Source organism: Papilio polytes, unplaced genomic scaffold (assembly GCF_000836215.1).
Source record: "Papilio polytes unplaced genomic scaffold, Ppol_1.0 DF823700.1, whole genome shotgun sequence".
NCBI lineage: Eukaryota > Metazoa > Arthropoda > Insecta > Lepidoptera > Papilionidae > Papilio > Papilio polytes.
The window spans coordinates 286889-314469 of record NW_013525504.1 but is presented as its reverse complement, the minus strand read 5'-3'; the positions used below and the strand labels follow the sequence as shown (position 1 = coordinate 314469).

General features: G+C 33.4%; 4 protein-coding genes across 10 annotated transcripts in view; 2 read left to right on the top strand and 2 right to left on the bottom strand.

Annotated features, from left to right (window-relative positions):
• Positions 1-2386, bottom strand: part of LOC106103839 (transcription factor kayak-like) — a 37020-nt gene extending 34634 nt beyond the window's left edge. The window contains exon 1 of the mRNA XM_013283738.1: positions 1888-2386. Within this exon, the coding sequence (XP_013139192.1) occupies positions 1888-2022 (135 nt within the window). The 5' untranslated portion in view covers positions 2023-2386. The remainder of the gene's footprint in view (positions 1-1887) is intronic.
• A 441-nt stretch (positions 2387-2827) lies between these two features.
• LOC106103836 (transcription factor IIIB 90 kDa subunit) lies at positions 2828-22295 on the top strand. 2 transcript variants are annotated; one of them, XM_013283732.1, is made up of 11 exons: positions 2828-3264; positions 3481-3702; positions 3966-4070; positions 16759-16908; positions 17079-17305; positions 17586-17705; positions 18146-18284; positions 18909-19133; positions 19513-19828; positions 20021-20160; positions 20628-22295. In XM_013283732.1, exons 1-11 carry the CDS (start codon positions 3051-3053, stop codon positions 20747-20749), a joined length of 1980 nt encoding a protein of 659 aa, XP_013139186.1. In that variant the 5' UTR covers positions 2828-3050; the 3' UTR covers positions 20750-22295. The 2 variants fall into 2 exon arrangements, with proteins under 2 accessions (XP_013139186.1, XP_013139185.1); XM_013283731.1 differs by having other exon boundaries at positions 2829-3264; positions 17586-17715; positions 18144-18284.
• Positions 4564-12588, bottom strand: LOC106103837 (BTB/POZ domain-containing protein 6). 5 transcript variants are annotated; one of them, XM_013283734.1, is made up of 7 exons: positions 12345-12588; positions 8098-8255; positions 6870-7148; positions 6647-6794; positions 6296-6512; positions 5417-5782; positions 4564-5342 (listed from the first exon to the last, which is right to left on the bottom strand). In XM_013283734.1, exons 1-7 carry the CDS (start codon positions 12449-12451, stop codon positions 4851-4853), a joined length of 1767 nt encoding a protein of 588 aa, XP_013139188.1. In that variant the 5' UTR covers positions 12452-12588; the 3' UTR covers positions 4564-4850. The 5 variants fall into 5 exon arrangements, with proteins under 5 accessions (XP_013139188.1, XP_013139187.1, XP_013139189.1 ...); XM_013283733.1 differs by having other exon boundaries at positions 6870-7151; positions 12345-12587; XM_013283735.1 differs by having other exon boundaries at positions 6870-7151; positions 12328-12435.
• Positions 22296-22955: 660 nt separating the features above from the next.
• Positions 22956-27581, top strand: part of LOC106103843 (protein pellino) — a 52410-nt gene continuing 47784 nt past the window's right edge. Inside the window, exon 1 of one of the 2 annotated variants that reach the window (XM_013283751.1) lies at positions 22956-23171. In XM_013283751.1, coding sequence (XP_013139205.1) covers positions 23008-23171 — 164 coding nt within the window. In that variant the 5' untranslated portion in view covers positions 22956-23007. Of the gene's footprint in view, positions 23172-23764; positions 24152-27581 lie in introns of those variants that run through there. The other variant, XM_013283752.1, reaches the window with a different exon arrangement.

The window sequence follows — 27581 nt, the reverse complement described above, 5'->3', positions numbered from 1 at the left end:
TATATTTCCATGTTCTACATTTACCAAGAACAATACTTTAATTTTGTTTTTCTTGTAAAATATGTTATTAATGTCCTTTCCGACTTTTAAGTTTTCCCGAAAATTCTCTGTTATTTATTGTCACTTAACTTTTACTTACAATCTATGAGTTTCACATCTTTCCTTATAGATTTCTACATATCAATTATGCTATAATTTTTTTATGTAACTATTCGTTGATATACCATTAAGAGCTAATTGGCTAGCAATGTTGGCAGCAAGACGCGCGGTCCGTGTTTTCCGAGAATCGATGACGTCATCGAGTCGGTCATCGCCTTATTTCGAAGGGAGCATTTTCCTCATTTCTGTAGATCAAAAGCCACAGCGAATAAAATTTCGATTATCACACTACAGACGTAGTAACTATTGACAACATTGTACGGTTCTTGGATTTTTGGACTTTAAACATAAAAACTTTGGGTCTAATTCTGAAACGAATCTTAGATATGTGTCGCTTAAATCTGACAGACGTCAGATGATATGGCATTATCATTTAAAACGCTGTTACTTATTTTAGTATCGTTTTACTATTGGGCTGTATAATCGCAACATTAGACTACAGGCATTCATATTAGATTTTTTGCTACAATTCTGACTACAACTACTAAAAGTTAGGTCGAATTGGAATTATTTCTGCATTCAAGCATTTTCTGATTTGTTGTCCCAAATGTCAAAATGTAGTCATCCCTCCATTTCTACTCTTCTTTTAAAGAAAGAGTAGACAAGGTTGCCGTTTAGGTGACCGTACCGACAGTACGGCGCTGTACAGAAAGGGGTACATCATATGTCTGCAAACAACACAGTCTAACATAACCCCAGCCAAAGAGCTGTAAAAGGGGGCACCATAGAATTCCCACTTAAGCACTAGTAGCACTAAAACTGGTACCGAGGGTAGAAAATGGAGATGGACTCTCCTTAATGATGCCCCTTACAATGTCATCACTCTATTTGTCTTGATTACTCTGAACCAAAACATAAGCTACTTTATCGATTTGACTGCAACATCATGTATTTTAAAGTTTACATATTTTTCACAATAAAAAAACAATTGACTAGAGACATTCATCCAATTCAAGTTTAAAATGATTATTAAAATACATGTGAAGACAAATGTATGATTTTTAAAGTAATATTGACAATTATTAAAAAAGCAGGTAACATTTTATGTATAACTAAGAGTTGAAGCCAATTACTTCATTTCCTATGATATAAGATTTAAGTATAAAAATAAAAATGACAAACACATGTTTACAAGTGTATTATAACTGGTTATGTTATCAGAATGTTATCACAATTCACAAGAACACTATCTACAATCATTATAAGAATAGATAAGCAGGTATAAGCCTTTTGGACACTATTAACACATTCCATGCCATAACTTCTAACCAAAATGAACACAGTTCGCAAGTTGATCACACTGAATGTGTTAAATTGTCCCTATAACTTGTTACAAGGTGTACCCTAAAAATATTTGTAAATTCCAACACTAACAGTAGAAATAATAACAAAATGGTTGCTATTTTTCAGATATCCGACTACAAGAATCTTTTAGATTTTTTTGTTTGTATCAAAATTTAGTAAATAGAACCGAGTTACACTACTCACTACTTAATCAATATTTCTTTAAGATTTTTTAATGGGAAGTTTTTTTTCATAGCTTATTATAAACTTCTCTTGATTTCATAATTTTGATATCCATCCAATGTAATAGAAGATAGTGCTAAATAAAAGAAGAGCTTAGTAGTAAAGGGTACATACAGTAAATTTTTATATCTTGTATTTATCAAAATCTATAGAATAAATATCAGGATGTCGTCATTTCAACAGACGCCAAAGGTCACTTACCGTGAGCGTGAGGGACCTAGAGGTCGAGACGGCTGGTGTGAAATCATTCGTCGAGGACCCCTGCGAGGACTGACTATCACACGAAAAGTCTGAGTGATTCGATTGACTATCACTAACATCCAGCTTCATCGTCATCAGTTCAAATTCTTTTCAATTCGAAGTACAAACACGGAAGATGATTTACGTAATTGTTTTTAACGTTATCGCGTTAACAAGAAATCGTAATAACTATAGAACATTCAACGACGTTTCACGATTTTGACAGTTCTAATTATGACAGCAACAACAACAAAATAAAACGCGTCAAAGAAATTATCCACGAACGAGAACACAACATTGATGAGTCATCAGTGCAGTTTGCACGGTGACGTCGTCTTCGCTTTGGGGATGCCCTTCTCCTAAGAATTTCTCACATTGGTATTACGAAATGTCCTAACCGCCCACTTTTATGTTACTCGAACATACTTTTTAGATTTGACATTCTAGTTTGGTCGCAACATTTTGAAGGGTGATCTCATCGCCTATTTTTAGCTGCATGTCGTGATACTCAGCCAATCATAGCGTATCTTATCGATAACGTCACTTTTTATGAATGTAAAGAATGCCGGATTGTAGGACCGTAGGGAAGACGGGAGGGGAAACATTAAAAAAAAGGGAAAAAATCTACTTGGAAGTACTTAACTTAAAAGTCTTTTTCTGATATGATTAAAATCACGATCAATTAAATAAGAATTTGCATGTAAGGCATTTTAATTTTTGAGTAAAAGAATTATCACTTGTATAATAACAAAAACTGCTAACATTTTTTCACTTATTAATTGACTAACATTGATTAATTAATTCATTTCTTTATAAAAGTAACATTGGTAAAGATTGTTTTTGCAACAATCTATTCTGAAAAATGAACCGCCAAAATAATGTGACAATGACACTGACAGCGATAGCATAAAATCACAGCCCATATCCACCCATGTCAAACAACTTGCCGTATTAGTTTTTATACGAAAGATATTTACATTTCTTATTAAAGAAATAACTGTAAAGGGATGCTGAAAACATACGATTTGTCACTTCAATTTCGTATATCATAAACCTATTAAAATAAAAAAGAAAAGCGCATCCAAATAATAATATATTTTGTCGTATCCTCGTAGAAAAACACGATGTCGGGGAAAAAATGCAAGCATTGCGGTTCCTCTGAGATAGAAGTAGACCCGGCCCGAGGCGATGCTGTGTGCACGAACTGTGGCTCAGTTCTGGAGGATAACATAATAGTTTCAGAAGTTGAATTTCAAGAAAACGCACATGGTGGCTCTTCTGCTATTGGTCAATTTGTATCCGCTGAATCAAAAGGCGGAGCTTCGGGATTCGGTAGAGGTGAATAAGTTTTGTTATAGGATTCAAGTTTTCTTCGGTTTCTGATTGTCTATTAAAAATGTTGTTTACCTTTCATAACTGTTATTTACTTTTATTGAGGCATCATAGACCTTGCAATAATCAATATGTCCTATGTAATTAACAGCCAAATACTGTCTGGTTCTTATGCCAATGTAGTTCAACTTATGCTAATTATATAAAAAAAAAATATTTTAGCTTATGTGGGTATTGGACAAGAGTCAAGAGAGATTACATTAAGGAAAGCAAGAGAAAGTATCACAGCTTTGTGTCAGCAACTTCGTCTAAATCAACAATGCATTGACATTGCCTGCAATTTCTTTAAGATGGCATTGTCTCGTCACTTAACTATTGGGCGACCAGCGAACCTAACACAAGCTGCTTGTGTGTACATGACATGCAGAACGGAAGGCACTGCACGTATCCTTTTTAATAACTTCATATAGTAAGATTATATAACTAAATAATTTTATTATATTTCATAATCTGAACAGTGCTTATTGCTACTCAAAACAGACATTCATGTTGTTTAAAATACAAAACCTGAGTTTTATTTAGCAACTAGACAAATAGAATATTTATCTATTGTGTTATACCAATGAAAAGTAGCCTAGTGAGTTAATTTTCATATAAAATATTGTATTCTGTTTTTACAAATTTAATTCTTTAACAAATTAATCCAGATCTTTTGATTGATATAAGTGATGCACTTCAAATATGCTGCTACCAACTTGGACGCACCTACTTCAAGTTGTCTCGTAAACTTTGCATCAACATACCTCCTACTGGTAAGTCAACTCAGTATACACTTCCCGATTTCACAGGATCGTTTTCAAATTTCATCCCTGATTTAGTTTCTAAATGAGATCTCTGTGTATATATTTTGTTAACATTATCTAGTCTTTAAGATATATGTTGTAAATGTTTTATTCTGATCTAATATTCATATTTTTTTCTATTAATTAGTGCAAAAAATTTTAAGAGCTGTGTATTAAATTTTAATCAGAATTGAATTAAAAATATTTTAAACGATGTAAACTCAATTGTTAAATAAATAAAATTAAGGGTTAGGTATCTCGGTTCGCCGTGATCGCTCCCGGAGATCACCAGCAATATAAAGGGTCTGCTGGGGTTCTTCGGTGAGCTGGGTTGGCTGGAGTAATCCATGTCCTATTCTTACGCAAAATACGCGCTAGTCGTGGAGTTGCGGAAACTGTAGCCCCTACTACTACTACTACATAAATAAAATTAAAAAAAAGGTTTATAAATAAAACCACAAAATACAAAATCAAGCCATAAATTTATTGCAATGAAAATTTTATGAAATACGATGTAGCTGCCTTACACCTATGAATTTATAGAGAGCTATTACAACACCCATATCACATTTTTAGGTACTTATTTTCTATCCAAGATCAACAATATACACTAGATTTTAATATCCAACAAAATAATTTAACATTTGGAAGTGAGACATAATATAAATATTCAAATTTTCTCTTTGAATGGTGAAATGTAAATCTACTTAACTATATTGTGTGATAATTGAGATGTCTCCTATTCAATTGTCAGTCATCGCCTGCATTAGAGTTTGGTAAAGTATTCACTGTTGGTCCGTAGTAGATGAGTTCAGGTATCTGTCCTCCTTGCACTCCAGTCCCATTAGTACTCTCTGATGAACAATGGAATTGAAAAGTCACTGTCCCCATATACACTTCACTAAGACCTTCTTGCCCAAAATAACTTAACTCACTGCCATCAAGAATTGCAGATGCAGTATAGAAACATTCTGGTTCAATTTGTATTGGATTTTCAAAGTAAACATGGAAAGTGTTACTTGATCCATCTGAGAAGAATTTCGTATTGTTTTCAGCGAGTACTCTGCCTAAACGCTTCAATTCAATTTTAACATTATAATCTGCTGCACCATTGGAAGATCCATATAGTCCAAAACCAACAACAAAAATTCTCTTGTCCACACAAAATTGTATTGAATCACAGCGACCACGGTATCTCCATTGATTGCTGCGGTATGCACATGACTGGAATCTGTGGCAGATCTGAAAAACCAATAGAATATTGTTAGTTATATATTTCCCATAATAATGCACATAATACGAATGACATCAGTTACCTGAGCTTTAAGTCCAGCTCTTTGTTTGATAGGATATGAGAGTTGTGGTTTATTTGCTGCAGTAAAATGCAAAAATATATCAATTGTTTCTTGTGGAGTTAGGATACCCAGTTGTGCAGCGCTGTTTGCAAATTCGTCTAATGACATAGTTGGGAAGCGAATTAAATATATCGCACTGCCAAGCATAGCACGCTTATTGGATGGCGTGGCCTCTATTTCTCGGCGCACACATTCCGCTTGGGCCCATGCCAAAGCTGCTTCAAACAAGTTAATTTCTTTAGAGTTTAGCGTTTCCCTGGCTAATACTGACTCCAGAGTTGAGACATCAATATCAACAAATCCTTCAGATGTCAAAGCGATCTCCGCCTATAATTAAATTATAATGGTGTTATTTAAGTGGACAGGTTCATTAAAACTGCAATACAATTTGTTCAATAGTTTATTCAGATCTTTATAGATTCAAATGTTACAAGGTCTTGACTCTAACATCAATTACATACTTGACACTTATCATGCAGACAACAACAAACACTTACAAAATGTATTGCAGTTAATATAATTAGTAGCTATTAATACATGGAACATCAAGTAAGTTTCGAAATAAATAATTAATAATAAATTGGAATGGTACAAGATTTTAAAGTTAAATAACAAACCATTAATTTAAGTCACAACCAAAATTTGAGTATTCCATTTGTCAATATTTTAACATAAAAAAAATTAATTACAAAAACTATGAAGATTATCTGAGGATATATTTTTACATTCGGGACTTGAGAAGTTTCGACTAGATGAATCAGAGAGCTCCATTGTTAGACTACTATAGGAAGAGGATGGATTGAGACAGATTGTTCCTAAATTTTCAGTAGACTCACATACCTGAGCATCAATTACTTCCCAGCACCTCTGCATAAGTTCTGGCTCTTCAAAAAATCTAGATTGACTTAGCAGAAGGCATGCATTCTTTGCTGTAAGACTAGTTTCCAAATAGTTAACGCAAGCTCGAGCCAAATGAGGGACAAAATATTTCTTTGCTACATACAATGTAGATAGTACTGTATCAGCTTCCAATTGGATTTCATCACAATATAAATATCTGAAATAGAAATATCAATTTGTTAATATACCACATACATTTAGATTTAATCTTGAGAATTTCACATTTCAAAATTGCAACATTTTTCATAATTTGTTATTTTTAGATGTAATACAACATAATTTATAACTCACTTCAATAGTGTAAGGAAAGCTGATGGTTCCACATCAGGTACTTCAATTTCTGGCTTACATTCAGCAAGTCCACCATAAAACATAGCATAAAATACTGAGCTGCCAGTTGCCAATACATATTTGTGTGCCGGGATTATCTGTGTGTGTCCTGAAAATATTTAAAAAATATTACAAATACTGCAAAACTGTGATTTTATATCAAGATGAATTGTTATGTATTTACCTGGGCTACCAACTATAAATGTGATATCAGCCATTAGTTGGTTGTTAAACATGGCGGCATTCCTTTCTCTAACGGTGGGTTTGGTGGCCTGCCAGTTGGGGTCAAGAGTGGCAGTGCCGGGGGGCGGCGCTGGGGACACTGTGGGCGACGTCGCAGAGCTCGAGGAGCCACAAGGTGAAGGCGGTCCGCTATAACACTGTGAAACTTGTGTTCCTGTTTCGCGTTGAGATACCGTATGAGGCGGGGACAACGAAATTCCACCACCATTGTTAATGTTTTCTGCTGTGAATACATAAAAATTAAATTAGATGTTATAAATTACAAAGGTTAAGGACACGATTATATAAAATTAATTATTCAAATGTCACAAACATCATTGTTACGTGTTATTTATGATTGAATGATACAACGAGGTGCTGGAAAGTGTTAAAACAATTGTTAATGTTATTCATTGATAATGCCTATAAACAACACTAACAAATTCGCTCACCTAAATAAATCAATATTTACAAAGACAAAACGCTCACCGTTCATCCAAGTATTTGTTTGTGCGACAGACATACTATCCCTATTTTCTTGTAACCTTTTTGGAGGTTTTGAAACAATTCTAGAACACAAATTGGACATAGTGTATTAACGTATAATTCAATATTTTAATTTAAACATTTGAACACGGGACGTATCTCAATGACGTAAGCCAGCCATCTTGTTTGCGATGTCGCGGGCTCGCGGCTGGTTACGGAACGCACCGAACAGAACCGAGCGGTAGCGAAGGCGACGCGGGCAAATTGTCATTTGACATTACGTTCGGAAACATTTTTAACTTGAAACGGTTTTCAGACATTAGATTGTGATGAAAAAAAACTTAATACAATTTGCTTCGTGAATGAAACTTTTATGTAAATTATGTATTTTAGAATTATTGGAGACATTTTTAGATTATAGAAAAAGCTTGTGTCGTGTCATACCAAGGATTATTATCATAATTGATTTTAATAAATAGAAAGCGTGGAATTATTAGGAATTGGTGACATAATATTTTTATAGAGTTATTAACACTTCACAGCAATCCGATGTTACTATAAATTGAGTGGATGGAAAAACAATTGCTATCTCATTATAATCCACCTTAAAAGCGGTTGATATTATTCAAATAAATAATTCAAATATATCTATTTTTATGTTACACAATAAATAATCGACAGGTTAGTAAATAGACTTACTTTACCTTGAACCAAAGGTCTAGCACGAATGTTCTGATGGTCACGTTGATTAGGTTCCTGACAATTCAGTTCAGAAAAGCGACCATCCTCATCTATCAGACTTTCAAAGAAATCCACGCTACTATTCATTGATGACCGGCTTTGAAATGCATACCAAAAAAGACTGAAAAAAAAAATAATTAAATAAACCTCTTCCGATTTCGAATCTTACTGTGTACCGATATGAGTAGAGACCATCTTAGGGCTATCAACTGCAATCCGACTGGATAATCTAAATATGGTAGATTATAGGGTGTTAAAATGTTGAGTATCCATTCCGAAGTCTATTCTGTATATCGGTACACTCATTTTATTCATAACATCTTTGTCGGAAAAGATAAGGAGATCAAGTAAAGAGATCTGTATAATCGTATTGATGTGTGAGCATTGTTATTTAGTATTTAAAAGTATATTTCTATATTTGTATACTTTGGCTTACATGTAAATCAACGTATCTTGTAATTGCATTTAATAAAAGTAATAAATATTTGAAATTTACATCGTATAGTAAATGTTGAGCTTTGACACACTTATTCCTATTTGTATATGTGAAGTCATTCTAAAACTTTAAATAATTTTTAGCACACTACCACTGTTTCGTATACAAAACAATTTGTATTTTTATGGTGCTTAGTGGTAAGTTTTACAAATTACTTAACCACGAAGTATACGTAGGGCTATCGCTTAAAATAATGAAATAAAAGACTGGCGGTAATAACAAGATCATCGAAATATATTTGAATATGGAATTTTAAGAAGATAAACGTTTGTGGTATACGATGTAAATAAGAATTCACTGATTTACTAATTTCATTCTAAACACTGAGAGTAATCAAGTTCATTAAACAACGCAGTTTTTAATAATTTTACAACTTAAAATATTGTAGCACAAAAAACAATAAACTACAGAAAATAAACTGTTATGTTTTTACTGTGACAACTTTAACAAAATGAAAACTGCATTTCCGTAAACATTTTGAAATACAAAGTAAAACAATTTAAATGTTATTTTTAAACATTTAACGTAATCTTCAAGTGAAATCAGTTCTTAATGAATAAAATCTTTTAAAGCTAAATATTATAATGATAACAACTTATGGCATTGCGACGAAACCTCTTTTATTATTTGTTTATATATTACACGGTAGCAAACGAGCAAGAGGCCACCCAAACCGCCGAAATGGCGAAGCAACCGCTACCCATAGACATCCGCAATTGCAGATGCGTTGCCTACCCTTAATCGACGGTGGAGGAGGCGCACATTAAGAGCATATTTCCTCTTCCTATGCGTCTAAATCCACTTTTCCTTCCCATCCCTTCGTCTTAAGAAAAGGTTGGAAAGGGAAAGAGACTAAAATTAGGCTTTCGGCACCACACTCATCAGAAGAAACGCGGAATTGCTCCCACTTCAAGCCTGTCTTCTGTGTGGTCGTGGTATTTCACCGGGCGAGCCGACCCATTCGTGCGAAGATGTTAAAGCGGGCTCTACAACTGTCCAAAGTTAATACTGAAATTTTAAAAAGCCTTTGTCTATTGCAGTATACTTTTCCGTTTTATTTTTGTAAAATCAAGAATTTTAACTTTACTTAATTGTTGATTTTAAATATGCAACTTCTGTTAACATTTCAAGTAGACAGTTCAGAGTGGTCGTAGACAAAATCTATGTCTTACTTTACTCATATTAAAAATGCGAAAGTTTGAATGTTTGTATGAAGTTATCTCCAGGATGGCTTAACGAACCTCTGTTAAATTTGACGGAAGTATAGAATATAGGCTACTCAGGGTGAGTTGCACATATCGCCGGTTATCGTTTTGAATTTGGAATAACCTTAAAATATACTCGCGTACGAAAACTAGTTATCATAAAATTGGAGTGCCTGTATTTAATGTCGAAAAATTATATACGTAAATTCGCGTTCGTTCAGAGTAATCTCCGAAACAACTGGACCGCTTTTACGGGATTACTGAAAGTTAGCTAAGGTTTTCTTTTATTAATATCGCGCAGACGAAGTTGCGGGCAAAAGCTACTTACTACTTAAGACGTATAAAAGTAATCGTGGTGATTCACGGTCGAAATATTCGTACCGAAAATATAGATTCCGCTCATCATTTAAAATTAATTGAGATAACTCAGTTACATTTAAACTTTAAATCATAAGTTTTTCATTTATTTTATCACTTTTTTTTATTATTTTTAACTGTCCTTTACGTGGTTTTTTATAAATTTTTGTGTATCTCGTATTAAGGCAAGCGGAAGTTTAATTAGAGTGGGGGTTTGTCAACCTTCTTACTATTATGTACTTCCCTGTGATTGTGTTTTTAAATATAATATATGCGTTTATATTTTAATTATAACACTTTATACAGGTTTATATAATCGTTGTAATAAATTAAAAGTAACGGTTTTTGTTGATTATAAGCGCGGTCGCGTATACTTTTGATTATTATAAGTAAGTGGTCATAAATCAAATTGCTTTATTTCCGTGTTATAGACTTAATGCTCCTATATAGCTTTGTGTAGAAAAAAGAACATAAAAATAACAGTATAGAATGTTGTCAATTTTTTTAAACAACGCAAAAAAAACTGTTATTGACCTTCGAGCAAATTATATAACCTGAGTTACTTTAGTCAATCGATATTCATTTTATCAAAAGTATTGATTTAATGAATGAAAACGCACTTTTAATGCCCTTCGATACGTGCAAATATAGTATGAAGATAAGCTCTGCCATTTTTGAATTTAGTCCAGGCCAACGGCGGATCCAGGGGTGGAGGGGTCATGGGGGTCTTAGCCCCCCCTGAGCTGGTTGGTCAAAAGCTTGACAAATTATATTTACATATTTTGTCAAGCTTGAGTAGTAAGCGTGGTGACCCCCCGCCTCAGACGCCGAAGCTGGATCCGCCCTTGGTCCAGCCTCGATACTGCACCAAATTTATAAACAATGCTTATAGAATCTTATTTTTTACTAATAATATGAATGCGAAAGTTGGGATTGATGGATGAATGTATGGACGTTTGTTACTACGTACCTCCATACAACGCGGGTGTTACAGATTTAGCACGTAGTTTGGAAGACCACGTAGGCTAAGTTTTGTTTTTAATTCCGTGGGGAGGATGTCACAGGCAAAAGCTAATGATATAAAAACTTCTCAACTACTAATGTTGAAAGAAAATTGAGGTTAATTAAAACAGTGGCTAATGAATTCTTATTGTCTTTTCTGTGGGAATTAAATTGACCTGTTGCGAGATGTTTACAAAATAATCAAACGACAGCGAATGTTTGAAATATGAATGTGTAATAAACTGCATTTTTATCTGCAAAAAAGGGGGAAAGATATCGTAGTCTCATTTTTTCAAAGACAATGAAAGATATATTAGTATGTTTTTGTATGTGTTTCGGGTGTGGACACCCATACTTATATTTTAACTAGTTGTTGATTGCGACTTCGTCCATGTGAAATTTAATAATATGTTACTCAGCGATAACGCTATTAGGTGAAAGAATTATAGAAATTGGCTCAGTAGTTTTTTAATTATAATAATACATACAAAAATCCAAAAATACAAATCTTTCCTCTTTATAATATTAGTATAGACATCGCAGTATAACAGCCAAAGTTGCTCAAGATGTTTGATTATTTAAAGCAAATTTAAAAAAGAGTAAAGTTTAAGATAAACTAAAAAAAATATATTACATTAAATAAATGTTGATAAGAATCATGTAAGTATGGTATATCTTATCATAAAATAGATGCATTTATAAATTCTCGATTGAAGTAATACGCGGCTACGTTTGAAATATATATCGAGTTGTGTAATAACTTTTATATAATTGTTACTTCTGATATAGTTAATTTAAATTTAATTTCTCTTCGCATAGGACACTAGTCACTAAACGAAACAGAAAACTTTCCTTTTCTCCAAAAAAAATGAATGTTCATTATAGAAAGATGCTGGTAGAAAATTTTCACTATAGAAAACTCTTTGAAACTCCCCCTAAAACGAATTGCGTAACTGCTTCATAATACACATTCTTAAAAACAACTATTTTTCTTAAGTTATAAAAGTCTAGATAAAGATCAAAATCGATTGACATTTAACTCTGTTATAAAAGAACAAACAATTTATGTTAAACTTGTTTATGTCGCTTACACAATAGTTACATTTTTTTAATATCGCATATATCTATAATACCTTATTTGTAAACCAACCGGTATATAAAAAACACGAGGTCTGCTTTCGTAAATATCCAACGTAGGAATAATTTTCCCAACAGTAATGGGATCTTTCTTGATGGTATCGGGGGTCTACCCTTCATTTCATCCTTTGGCTGATAAAATTCGCGGACATATCCAAGTATCACTCACTCACTCACAATTTTTTTTATTTATCAAAGCAAAGGTGCGCGGTCGAATGCGCTCGACTGACTGCGCCCGCGCAAGCCTGTGTACCAAATCCACTCTTACGCAAACGCCTCTGGACCTGTCACCAATGACCGCGATCGAGAAAGTGCATGATATCATTATCTTAACAAGACCATAACTCTTTGTAATCATGTTTCAATCGGTAGTTTATCTTAACGTAATAAATAAATAAACAGATGTTTATGTAGACACTACAGACCGTATTGTTTGTTGTGACCCAGTTTATTATAGTTTTACCATGATATGAATGTTTATCATTCAGGTTATAGTGGATTTCATACTTGGGTCATCGCACACAACATGGGGTTTATAAGCAGGATTTTACAATACTTACTTCTTTAAAATTTTCAATGCATTATACTCTGGTCTGTGGAGAGTAGAGGTAAAATATTACGGATTTTCACTTAACCCTATCAGGGGATACCTCTTCTATTAACAAATTAAAAGGTTAAATAGACAGAGAGTAATTCTCTGTTAGACTTTTTCCTCTTCTCTGCCTTCACAAGCAACTTAATTAAGAAAAAATCAAAATTTTGTTAAAGTTATTAGACATTTACGACTGTTTTATAGCCTAGACATGGTGATTCGTTGACGCAAATTGGCGATGTTAACCAACACTATCCTCCATCTTTTACTTTCTAGACAATGCTTAAAAACAGCGCAGAGTAACAAAGACGCTGTACGACCTCGATTTAATATTAATCACGTTTTTTTCAACCCATCCGTTTGCTTACGGTCCATCGACCGGCCAGATCACGATCTTAACCGCCATTAGTATGCTTATTCCGTACTAAGTATACGCATACCATACATACAGACATAAAGCGTATCGGAGTTGCTTCACATATTCATTTTCCTCTAATAGACCTCTATGGTCTCTTCCTATTACTTGTTGAGGATATAGAATCCAGTGATGTCACTCTAGGAAGTTTTTCGCTTTATGTATTTCATTCCCATAGAACCATTATCTTAATTTACTTCTACTTGAGGTAGGGCCCGAAACTAGTTGTTAAGAAAATCCAAATTTCCGGTGAATAGACGACATAAATCGAGATGCGAGAAACGTTGGCATAGCAAAATGGAGGACCGTGGCCAGAGATAGGCGGAAATGGAAGAAGTTTCTAGACCAAGCCAAGGCCCACGGGCTTTAGAGCTATAGAAGAAGTAGATAGCTTCAATCTGTGTCCGTTATATGATTAGTTTCTTGTTTTACAAAATTTAATTTATCTAGAGAGACAATAAAATGTTCATTTAATAATACTGTAGTTAAAATCTTTAAAATTATTTTTTTGATAATTATATTTTAATTGAGTAATTAATTTGTTTTTTATAGTCAAATACATCAAAGCGATACTAATTAACTCTTAGTTGCATTAGAAAGTAAATGACTCATCTTTTACATTTCTAAATTAAATTTTATGAATTGAAATAAATGCGAACTTCAAGTGCTCGAATTAAGCCCAAAGTCTACAAAAGTGAATAATATTATTACTCACTTTTCTTTGTATTAAACTTAGAAATTACTTAGTCGAAATATCATAGAATTAACAATTTTGTTTATCAAGTCGCTGACGAAAGCTTTGTTTGAATAAAAATATAATTCTTTGGAATGACGAAATCATTTCCGCATACATCTATATTTTAGTTATAATAAAACAATAATACAATCGTTGATACATTCATAAATCATTTAAATCACATTGGTTTTTAAGACGATAGAAAAAAATAAAATAACTATAAGTTTTGTTTCTAAGCTTATATGACGTAATATGTACATCTAGGGTTCTGAATAATTCTTTTGTTATAAGTGAATTATAAAATGTATCAAGTGAATAAAAGTTGTAAAAACTGTACAATCTGTAAAGTAACTAAATGTTTAACCAAATTACAAATTTGCATTAAAAATAATGACAATTTCCAACCAATACCAATATGGCGCTTGATATTTACCCAAATTCTTAAATAACGGCGCGGCCTACAATCACTTAGAGCGCGCGAACACCTGTAACTAAACTATCGCACAACTGTGTAGTCTCGCTTCGATTCCTATGAGCTTATATGGAGGTACGCACACTACTCGGTTTTTAGATGTGCAACTAAACAGTTGAATATTCTACGAAACAAGCGACGATCGCACATTTGTTGTGTCAAAGGTGTGCGCGCGCTCTTTGTACGCGACTGAGTTGAGAAAACAACTTTTTAAAATGTCCTCAAAGATACTGAACCTTGAACTGAAAGTAATACATTTGTACAATTTTAATTTAGTCACTTTTAATATTGTTAGTCAATGTTTGAGTGAAAGTAAAAAACAATTTAACCAAACTCGACCGAAGATTCCCACATTTCTTATTGCTTGTTATGTAAGTTCTACTACTCTCGAAACTGAAACTATTTATCCATACTAATATTATTGTTTGTTTGTTTGATTGTAATTAAAAATCATTCATAAACTACTAGTCTGATTTAAAAAAAAAATTCACCATTATAAAGCTACATTGTCAGTGGCATAGAGTATGTTTTATATTATTTTTTAATTCCACGCAGACGGAGTCGCAGGCGAAAGCTAGTTGTAAATAAATTGATTAGTCCAATGAGATACAATAACTACTTTATTAGTTTACACAATATATTATAATACATTCTAATTTAATATAATAAACGTCACTGTAAATGCGGAATTCGTTTTAAGAGTTAATTTGTATGCGATTTTTTAAATATTCAAGCTATACTAAATAAAAATACAATAGACGTTTATCTTCTTACAAATTTATCAATTTGCTCTGAAAACATTGTTACCGTAGGTCTCTATTGCCGTAACACCTGTACGAGGACGTAATTTCAAAAATAGAATAGTTATAACTATTTTTTTATGGTTTTTGGGCAGTGGAAACGTACGGTTATACGAGTTACATCTTGTTGAGGATTCGAAAAGTCTAGAACGACCATAATACATCAGTCCTTGTAATAATTTGGGCAAGGCCTTTGCTGCATGTAGAAACAAGGAATCTAATTCTCTTTGCTATATTTGTTATGGACATAGAAATGAAAACAACTAAAATAAATCCAGTTAATTGGTTTAATGAATAATAATTAGCAAAGTAATTAATTAACGTTTGTCAACTTTTAACAATTTTTTTTCGTAAGTTTGTGTGTCGAATATTTGGCCGTGTCCATTTAAATGGCACATGGTCTCGCAATTTTATTTGTTCAATATATTTGTATGCGCTAAGTAAGCCGAGATATTCTGAACGCAATCCTTGTGAAACTGATACGACACAGGTTCAGCAACTCTGTACCTTTTATGTTTACGATTACGATCGAATTGAGATTGTAGGAATGTATCTTGATTTTACCAAATAACAAGGTAATGTTAAAGTTCAGTTACTGTGGGTTGTGGCTTAAAGGGATTGTCCGATTTTGAAGTGACCTTGACCACCGGCAATTAATCTGCAGTTCATCTCAGTTTTCCCGCTGTTCATTTGTTTTTAAAAATGTCTAGTAGCCGTAGTTTTTTCTGACATGTCTAGAGGTAAACATTTCTACTTCTAATAAAAGTACTTAAACATTTGATGTTGATCTCAGCGTTAACATAACAATACGTTTGTACCTAATGTCACCTCAATTTCTTACCTTTGATTTAAAATGTTGGTAGGCGCTTCTTTCAATGTTTATTCAAAGTATTTGTTTAAAAAATGACGAAAATAATTAACATACAATAAGCCGCTATGCAAATGTTACATATCTAGGTTAAGCGTATATTTCAAAGTACGCTGATGTGAAACTAGAATCATTACCTTACCATTCATAGTTTAAATTACTTACTATGCATTAGGAAAATGAAAATTCACTGTCAATGAGTTGCAGATTTTCTGGGTGTATGAGAAGATAAAGAAAATGCAGTTTTCATTATAAACAATCACTAACTATTCCGAGTTGTAGTCGATTTTTTAAATATCAAAGAGCAATATCATCTCACAGTACCTCCCGTGTGGTATCTTTGTTCATTTAGGGCCTGTCACACCGAATTATAAGATGTCTGAACAATCCAATGTGAAATACGTGACGGAAATATCGGATTTTATTACCCTATCTGACAGTGCTGCCACTTTTAAGCTATCTGAGCCTGAGCCAGTGGTGAGACAGGCCCTTAATCTCATACAAGACTCAAGATTTTAAATTGAGGTTATGTATTTTCTTGCAGATCCCTGTCTATATATATTACGGTTCGCATCGCAGTTGCAGTTCGATGTGAAACAGCATGACGTGAGCATGACAGCGCTGCGATTGGTGCAGAGGATGAAGAGAGACTCCATACATTCAGGTCGACGGCCATCGGGGATTTGTGGAGCAGGTAAGAAACTAGGGTATACGAAATTCTACCAACTGCCACTTTAAGAGAGTCCCTTAATGGATATTTAGAATGTGAAATTCATACTACGGACAGGCTTAAGATCCAGGTCTGGAGAAAGGTTGTAAGCGCTAGTATCTATCGTATCATAAGAAATATAACGTAATTTCCAGCACTACTCATAGCAGCCCGTCTACATGACTTCTCAAGAACACCATCGGATGTGGTGCGTATAGTCAAAGTGCATGAATCGACTTTGAGAAAGAGGTTACTTGAGTTTGGAGAGACTCCCTCTAGTGCGCTTACACTGGACGAATTCATGACTGTTGATTTAGAAGAGGAACAAGACCCGCCAGCGTTTAGAGCAGCAAGAAAAAAGGACAAGGAAAGACTTCAAAGGGTATGATATAGTTTTATAAATAAGATTTCCGTACTCAATTTCAAAACGTTAATGGTGCAGTTGTTAAGTGCTGGACTCTACATGCTTAGGTTCTACAATATATGTGAATGCATTATTCCAGTGTGGTTTGTCTATGGCCTAGTTACCCTTTTGGTATACTAGTCTACTTGGGTAGACTGCGCCCCTCGGTGGGGACATATAAGAGCTGTCGATACGTTGAATTTATTTAATACGTTTACGTGTGGTACCCGTATGCAAATAGAAATATCTTGTCTTACAGTTAATGGAAGAAGAGGATGGCGAGAAGGAAATTACTGAGTTGCAGAAAGAGATAGAATTACAATTAGATAGAGATAATTCTAGACGAAGGAAGGTGGCCACTACCAGCACATTATCACCAGTAAGCATCGGTACGGTACATCGAATACAAGTGTAAAAACCATGTTAGGGTGGAATCAAAGAAACATTTGTATTAAAACTTATTGTTTTCTTGTATTTTTAAAGATAATGAACGAGATCACAATACGTTTGATACAAGTGTTTCGCCCTAGGACATCTACCAAAGCACCTCCGCTAGCTTTCGCCCGCGATTTCATCTGCGTGGAGTTAAAAAAACAAATGAAAGTAGCATTTGTGTCTTTCCAGACTATGCTATATGTCTATGCCAAAGTTCGAGATCGTTCGGCAGGTTTAGGCTGCAAACTGACAAACATTGATCCATCTAACATTTCGCATTTATAATATCGTTTAACATAGGAAAGTTTAATTAAAGAAACTGTTCTGTATTTCTCATTTCTAGTAGAAGATATTTTCTTAAGATTATTCCAATTGGTTTCAGAGGAGGTTTCGACTGAAGACGTGGAGGCATCCAGGTTCGCGGCGGAGGACACGCTGGACTTGCTGGGCGAGCTGGCTCGGGAGACGGACGGCGTCACTGGAGACCGCACACAGAATAAGATAAGATTCGAAAAAGGACTAGGTAAATACGTTACCGTGTTCCCGCGGCTTCTGCCGCGTAGAATTAAAAAAACTTAGTAACCTGTGTGTTCTTCCAGACTATGTTCTACATCTGTGCCATATTTCGTAGAGATTTTTTAAAGCGTTTTGGAGATACGTGCAATTATCCATGCAAACTTTCGTAATATTAGTATCTTCCCATTTATTGTGTAGGTTTACTTAGTTTATTTCATTTATATGTTTATTTTCACAAAATAATATGTAAGTACCGCTATGCTTAGGACTTGACATTTGTCTATTCGTAATACTTTTCTCTCTTTTCCTCGCGATCTCTTATGTTAGTGAAACCGAATTTTTTAGTTACTAAAATACTCTCGTCTAAACATTTCCTCGGCTAAATTACTAGCTTAGTTCGGACTAGGTATTACTGTTCGTTACTAATGATGATACCATAAAAAAGAAATTATTAAGATCAAATAAGTATGGTTACACAGGTAGAGGAAGAGGAAAGAAAGTGTGGATGGATTGTGTGAAAGAGGATATGCTTAAGAGAATAGATTTAGATATGACGGCTGATGAAATGTATGAAAGAACACATGTCGACCCTCCGTAGGGTCAAATTGACTAATGGAATGTACCACCGCAGGTCCAGACTTAGCTGTGATCGGTCTCGGTCAACCCGAGGAGAAAGACAAGTTCGTAAAGCCGGAGCCGAAGTCCCAGTTCAGCAAGGATCTGCAGCAGGAGGAGTTGCAGCTGAGCGAGCGCGATGAGGAGTACGTGAGCTCCCTCATCATGAGCGAGGAGGAGGCGCGTCTCAAGACCAGGCTGTGGAACAACTTGAATGCTAGCTATTTGAAGGAACAGAAAAGTAAGTCTTGTAGTTGGCACGTCGATTAAAAGAATAGGCTTGTTTTTGACGTGCCAAATTAAATACTGATGCAAGTATTAGTTGTATAATATACATCTATACTAATATGATAAAGAGGAAAGATTTGTATTTTTGTATGTATTGAAATAACTCAAAAACTACTGAGCCGATTTCAAAAATTCTTTCACCATTAGAACGGTAATTTATCTGTGAGTAAAATAGGCAATATCTTATATTATTTTTTTAATTTCACGGAGACGAAGTCGCGAGTAACATCTAGTCTTTTAACAATTTTGTCGTACTTAAGATAGCTGTAAATATAATTCCGAATAGTCTTTTACAAATAAATTAAAGGGTTTTAACAATTCTAATATCTCAGTAAAAGAAGAAATACGAGCCAAAGAAAAGGAAGAAGGTAAGAAGAAGAAGGTACGTGGATCTTATAAGAAGAAAGTAGCGCTGAACGCTGCGACCGCGGGAGAAGCTATTGAGAAAATGTTGGCAGAAAAGAAGATAAGCACCAAGATTAATTACGATATACTGAAAAGCCTCGACCAGCCCGGCTCGCTGGCTACCAGCACGACTGTCCCCGCCACGCCCACTGTGCCGTCCACGCCCACTGTTTCCACCACGCCCACAGTTTCCGTCACGCCCACTGTGCCCACCACCCCCGCGAGGACTTTAAAAGTAGATGAGTAAGTCACAATATATAAAAAGACAGTTATTATCGAAATATTTTAATACTCCTAATGTTACTATGTTGGATTTGATTTAATTCAAATATGAAATCTGTTTTTCTTTCATTTGTCTATATGTATGTGTTGCCACTTATTTCTTTAATTATGTATGTATTGGAAAATATCAACTCATGGGGTAATTAATTTCAGGTCTAAACTAACGACGCCGAAAGAAACAGTTGCCCCGTCGCCTGTACCTCGTAAACGCAAGAAGAAGGAGAAGTGTGGGGCTCTGCCCACGCCCAGCCCCAAGCCGGCCCCGCCCACCCCCAAACCCGCCACAGAAACTGGTAACATTCTCTTATACTTATGTACCTAAATAAAAAAGTATTACACTAGTTGTCTTCGACCACGCGGAATTAAATCATACTATCATCATACTAATATACTAATATTACAAATGCGAAAGTTTAGATGGATGGATGTTTGTTAGAGTTTGTAGCCTGAACGGCTGGACGGATTTCTGTAAAATTTGGTATAGATGTAGAGGATATTCTGGAAAAACACTTAGGGTTCGTACTTTTGTTTTTTTTATTCCCACGCGGACGGAGTCGCTGGCGAAAGCTCTTTTATGTAATAAAATAAACACTTAACGCGTCCTTGCAGTGTCTCGATGTTTTCATATATCTTATGGGCTCTGAACAGAAGAACGAAAGAACGCAATTATAGTTTTGGATTACAAGGACATATTGACGTTTGAAAAGCGTTATATTATCACTTTCTCTGTACATCTAAATAAAAACCCTGTTTTTTCCAGAAACAATGGATGACTATGATGAGGATGAGCCGGAAGTGCCTGACGTCAGCAGTGAGATGTCGCTCGCCGCCATGTTGCAAAATGGCGACGACGATGATTACTACGGTTATGACGAATATTAAATAAAAAAAACTATCAATAAACGTAAATTACATAATTTTATGCAAAAGTGTATCCCACCAATATTTCGCTTAAAAATATTGCTAAAACATAAATTTAGGGGCTTAGCTGGGCTCTATTGAAAAAGTTGTTAGCAATACTTCTTGAAACAATGTTCCTATTGGAATACATTTTTAAATTTAACTAAAAAGTATATATTTTATATACTATATACCATAAAAGCAATAAAATGTAATATTTATAAGTACAATTTCGTACCAATAGGCGATATGCATATGACGCCAAATTGGGCCAAACTTTTTTAAGTATACTTTATTACTATATAAAGATACATGTGAAGATTTTTTGTAATATAATGTGATTTGGTGGCGAAATTCAATCATTAAAAAGTGTTAAAACGCAACTATAGCTCAAAGATAACAAAACTAGCTTTAAAATAAATGGAAAGAATCATTATTACTTATTTGTAAGAATAATGAAATTTAAATAAAATATTGGTCGTGTATATTTCCGAGTAAATATTTTCATGAACACAGTATTGTGTATTCTCTCGTGGTTGTATTGTTTTAAAATTATTTTTATGAGTTTTCCAAAACTCATAAATTTAATCGATTTTCGGCTTTTGATTTGATAACTTTGAGAACCAGTGAAATAGTCTGTTGTTATTTTACATCGGAGTGACGTCTGAGCGAATGTGATATGAAATGTGACGATTGACGTCACATGTCTCAAGCCAGCTCCAGCCGCGTTTTAGTCGTAGGAAAATGATTCTAATTCCATTAGCTTAATAGTTGAATCTTTTCGAGTCAATGTTTTTTTCTGGTTATCTTATAACAAGTAAAAACGTTTAAAAAAAGTTAATAATATATGCATATTGATTATTCTTTCCGATTTAGAGAATCGATGTGTTTTTAAAAACTTTGTACTTGGTCTGTGTTGTTTTTAATTCATATGTGTAGATGAAATTTAAGTTTAGTTTATATGTACTTATATACTTGTATTGAAGAAAATAAGGTGTATTTAAATGTATTGTGTTGTATGTATGTTATTCCCTATAGTGAAATAAATATATATTTTTAATAAGATAGAGGACAAAATAATACCAATTCACACATGCTTGAATGTGATAGCATTAGTGTAAGTATTTTTTGGATAAATTACTATATTGTTCAAAGATTTTACATTTAAAAATAGCGAATAAATATATTATTAAAACTGTTTCAAACTGAATTTTTAGATCAATCTTTTGTCGTAAAAAATCGATTATTTAGCGATTTAATGATCTCGATTAGCTCTAAGTTTTATTTCCAATATTTTAGGTTAATTAGTTTAGATGTGTTTTCATATTTACATTGTATTTATCGTTATAAAATTTGTAAAAGTAACAAATATTAGGCATCTTTACTGAGTATTTAATTCCAATTTAATATGTATCGTAGATTTTAAGGTATGTTGAGAATATAAAGGTTTTTATGTAATGTAAGCAAGTTATATTTAAGCCTTGCCATTTCACGGAAAGCAATACTTTACATCATTAAAGGAGTTTCACTTATTTTATAATATACATTTGTTTTTTTTAACTTTGACTACCCTCAATAATATAACATTTTACGTGAATTTGTAAGTTCAAAATACTTTATATATCATAAATGTTAAACTATGATAAATTAAGACAAAGTAAAAGGGAGTATATATCAAAATAATGATATAATGCAACAAAGTTAGGTCCTATATATTTCATAGTATGATTCTACCAATATTTTTTTACAAAGTGATTTGTTTTGCATATATACTAAATGAGCTCATACAAATCAGTTATATATAGTACTACATAGTACATAGTATTTGTACTTGCTATGAACAGTTAACAATATCTACATATTTTGACATGTAGTGATTTATATACCCTTTATATGAAGATATTTAGTATAGCACTTTCAGTTGAGTTACTAAATACTGCGACAACCAAATTTCACTCAAAATGTAAAACCAATTTGAAAGAAAAATCATAAAACACCACCACTAATCACCTAAGTAATCTATTATGTTCTTTGAAATAGTAAACAATAAACTAATGTACAAGTATGCGCAAACGCATGGCTCGAACGAAACTTGTCGCTACAAGAACGCGCGACTTGTTCACGCGACCCCACCGCAGCAAAGTTCAGTGAATCAGTCGTAGTTGCATAAAAAGATCACAAACAAACGTTCGTACACCACATTCAGTTTTATCAGGAACCAAGTGATAATTTACACTATTATGGGGTTTTTGTGTCGACCGCAAAAAAGAAACAAAATTGTGCGAACTAATTTTGTTATAACTTCGAAGATTAAAAATTATCTAAGATCAAAACGCGGCCAAATTACCTTTCGAATGAATTTTATTCAGCTGTTAAATGATTCAACTATACTTCTAATAAAACCGTAAGTATATAATTAAATTTTTACCCATTTTTAATTTTAAATTACATACATTTGAATCTAATTTTGGTTTAAAAAACTTATTTTCTTTTGTTTGAATATTAAAAAAAACCATCTTATTATTGAACAGTTAATTTCGAATTTCCCGCTTTTGTTCCACAGTCAAGGAACTTGATACAGGGTTGCTATAAAAAAGATTTCTCATTTTCGGTGTTAGACTTTGAACAGTTCTACAAAAAAAAAATTCGGATAAACATTTAACTTAACTTCTAGTTAACTTGCGACAATGAAATTTTGTAATTGAATCAAACGATTTTTTAAACCAGGTAACTCATTTTATGACAATTTGTGAATTAATTAATTTTTCGTTTGTAATGCGCGGTTCACATTTGGCCAGTACAGTTACAGTTGCGACTACCAGTGAAAAAATGTATGGATTCACTGGTACCAGTTACCGTTTACCTGAGTCAGTTGATTGCCAGTCCAGTTACTGTGCGCTACCAACCAACTGTACTGGCCAAGAGGGAACCGCGCATAAATGTTGGCCACCATGTCGAGTGAACTTGTCTATAGCATTCAAAGACCAACGCGAAGTTAGCAAAACTCAATGTAAAAACACGATTACATTTTAGTTTGTGTTTATGATTGTGTGTGCTATTTGTTACACCTTGAGCGGTATATCTTTAAAACTATCAAAATAGTTTAAAAATAGTGCTTTTTCTGCATACGTGATTGGAATAACCTTACCAGGATCGTAATAATACATGTTTCTGAAAGTGAAGTGTAAATCCTCTGGGGATTGTGGAATAATGAAAAGCAGTGCATTTATCGCTTTGTAGCGATGTGTGAATTCAGTAATTTGAATTGATAGTGATTTAATGTAATTCATGGTGTTTCAGAAAATATCAGTGTTATTTGCAAAGCATAGTTCGAATCATAGGGTCCATAAAGGAGCAGACGGATTCTATCATGGTCGTAAAACGGTAAGTTTTTTACAACGTGGTCCTTGTACGTAAAGATTGTTAACAGCATGAAATCGTTGCCAAACTCGTTTATACATCTGAAATTACTTTAAACCATATTGTTTCTACGATTTTTATTTTAATTATCGTTCTCCGTGACATTTGATCATAGCGCCTCATTCATAGTTTAGCTAATATGCAGTGCATGTTTATCTTTGTTTGTTTACTTTGGCTGAATTAAATCTTTTCATGTACAGTCCAGTTATTTCGATGCCATTATATTTCTAGGATTAAATCTTTGTTTACTGCAATATCCATCGATTTACTAAATAGCAAGTTGCTAGTCTATTGTTTTGGTTGACAAGGTTTAATTTACAAAAACAGTTAAGTTTCTATGCGTCAAACTAATTTGCTCGATTAGTTAACGTCTGGAATATGAACTATAAATACAAAGAGCATAATTAACTTATTAATATAGTTATTGTAATAATGTAATTCAGATCTTTTCTTTTTGTTTAAAATAAGTTTGATGAAAATTCGGCATGATTCACTACAGTAAAGCCTTTTGCTTTTTTTTTAAATGTCCACCGTCTTTTCTCATAGTTAGACTTTTGGCCCCATTTGTTTATATAAATCTTGTTAAATTTTATAGATAATTGGAATACTTGTTCATTTCTTAGGTTCTATAAGTTATTACAGTGATGTTTTGTGTTTCTTGTGTTAATGCTTTTTTTCCATTTTCTTCTGAACTGAGAGTAGCAATATAATACATATTACCAGTTTTATAGTTTACAAAATATTGGTAACATTTTATACTTCCAAACATATATAATTAGTAAAAACGCAATAGTTATGTTTCAATCTTTGTTTTTAAAAAATAAAGTAGCATGTAGCCTTCGACCACTTAAGATCAGGAGGGAATGTGGCTGAGCGGTAGATTCTTTGCAATAATAAAGTTGAAGAGAAACACAAAATATTTTAAATTATAGAGGTTTTAAGTTATCAAGGGTCTATGTTGTAGAGGTTTTGGGCTCTGATAGAGAGGGAACATATTATTTTTTGAAGTTATAGAGGTTTTTAATCTGTGTGAAATTGAATTGCCATATCAATTGCATACTTGCGGGTTATTTATCAGATGAAACAGAATCCTTCTACTAGCATAAAATTGTGAAAATCTTATTTTATTGTTTACATTTGTCAAATTATCACTTGCAAATGTCAAAGGATATGACATGATGACAAACCATGGCAACCTTGCTTCCTTGATGATGGCAGAAACTTATGGTCTCTTTCCCATTAGGTTTTTTATCCAAAATATTTATGTTTATTGATTTTTCATTGAAAATATGTAGTTAATATTATTTTAGGCTTGCGACAAATATATGCTTACTATCGGTATTTGCCTATTTAGCTGCTTGTATAATATTTGGCTGAATAAAGAATATTTACATACTATTCGACTAAAAACTTAAATTATTACTTTGTTATATGGAGATAGTAAAATTAAAATAAAAAATTGGTTCATTATGAATGTATTCATATTTTCATTACATAACTATTTATAACAAATTTTTTTTTTTTTATGTATAACTCTCATCTTATTTTGTAACCACATATTTTAAATTCCGCAAGACAATCGTTAAAAGAAGACGCTGCCTCCTGAAACACAGTTATTACTAGCTCAGGAGACAGAGTCCCACTAACTGTACTAAACTGTTTTAGATCAATAAAGGATTTTATTTTATTTATTATTTTTTATGTAGTTGCTGGTATAACTCAAGTATGTGAGTATTTCTATGCATTTAAATTATTTTGATAATCATAACATAGAAGGGGAAGGTTATGATGGAGAAAGGCTAATTTTCCTGTATTTTAAAAAGAAGCTTACTTCTTTTTTCTCACAGGGCATTCCAATTTGTCATAGATCTACGTTTTGGTGCTAAAATCTTGTTGAATACTTTTGCCTGATATTAAGCTATTCAGTCAGGGGGCAAATATTCGATACTCGGTATACCGCCGAATATATTGCTTGTTGCAAGCCTATTTTTTTTATTTACTGCCAGCAAAGGTTATTTTGTTTTTTATCGTTTATTGTGTTGGAAGCACGTGGAGTGTTAACATCCGCCGCTAGCATATGGGACACCTGCCGAAGTGGGGGGCGCGCACCTGCCCAACAGATGTTTCGTTCCCCATACAAAAATATAGGGCAGCGGCAAGGGACCGGCCTTAGAACTTATAAGGTATTTACTTCAAACGTACACGTGTCGTTTTTCACGTGTAAGTACTTTGAATTGCGTATTTGTAATTTTTTTTTAATTTTATAAAATAAATACTTCGCGGTTGCTCGGTGGAGTCTAGTTAGAGTTTTACATTTTCTTAATTGTAAACTAGTTAATTTCGGTGATATATTGAAATTGTAATTTACAAGCTGTTGCTCGCGACTTCGACTGCGTGAAATTAAATAAAAAACATACAGATGAATTAGCTACCTCCTTTTAAGAAGTCGGTCAAAAATAACCTTACTGGCTGAAAATGTAGCTTTTTAGTGGTATAAGTATTATTTAATTTGGCCCAGTAGCTTTTGAGTTTTTCAATACATTAAAAAATATAAATCTTTCCTCTTTATAGTTAGTATAGATAAGAGTTATGTGTACTTTGTTAGCTGATTAATAGATATTAAAGTATAGCATTAAGCTGTAGAATTTCTTTGTTTAACGAGTCTAATTTCAACTGCCAGCGTAGCGAGCGCTGCGGTGACCCCTACAATGACTTTAATTAAATGTGCTTGCTTTGTTCGACATTAGGTTTCAATGAAATATAAATGACGAATCAGGAGTCTATTTTAAGAGATTCTATTTACACTGTTACATTCTTTAGTTGTTGCAATATGAAGAGAAATTATAAGAACTTTGTATAGTATCTTCTTTTCCATGTGTCCACTCTAGTGACGGATACTGTAAACAAATGAAAGATTGTAATATAGCAAATGTGTTAAATAAAGCAACTGGTAACTCTTTAATTCTATTAGTTCCCTATCAACCTCTAGACACGCGCCGCTACGTAACTTAACGTCCAGGCTAACTCGATTCGTATGGAAGCAATCGAATTAAATTTCTCGATATAGTAAAAGGGTCCTTTACGTAGGGATGTGTTCATACTCTTACATGTGTTAACATTGTGTTTTTTGACCATACGGACCTGTCCCACCAAATTATAAATTGTCTGATAACAATTCATCATGTAAAATATGTGATGGAAATGTCGGGTTTTGTTACCTTACAGTAGTACTACTTATAGTAGTAATAGATATACTGACAGTGACGTCATTTTTAAACTATCTGATCCTTTATCAGCCAGTGGTGGGAAAGGCCCTATATTGTACTTATCCGCCCTTACCGCCCGGCGATGCTCACCAAAATAACCTCTATAGCCCTAAGAATTGTGTCCACTT

Excerpts from the sequence above, each read along its gene's own strand:
- LOC106103836 (XM_013283731.1), top strand. The coding sequence starts at position 3,051 with ATGTCGGGGAAAAAATGCAAGCATTGCGGTTCCTCTGAGATAGAAGTA. Across the intron at positions 4,071-16,758 it reads CATCAACATACCTCCTACTG|ATCCCTGTCTATATATATTA; the intron begins GTAAGTCAACTC and ends ATTTTCTTGCAG. Across the intron at positions 19,134-19,512 it reads CTATTTGAAGGAACAGAAAA|TAAAAGAAGAAATACGAGCC; the intron begins GTAAGTCTTGTA and ends CTAATATCTCAG.
- LOC106103837 (XM_013283733.1), bottom strand. The coding sequence starts at position 12,451 with ATGAAGGGTAGACCCCCGATACCATCAAGAAAGATCCCATTACTGTTG. Across the intron at positions 8,256-12,344 it reads CTCGTGTTTTTTATATACCG|TCTTTTTTGGTATGCATTTC; the intron begins GTTGGTTTACAA and ends TTTTTTTTTCAG. Across the intron at positions 5,783-6,295 it reads GGGAAGTAATTGATGCTCAG|GCGGAGATCGCTTTGACATC; the intron begins GTATGTGAGTCT and ends ATTTAATTATAG.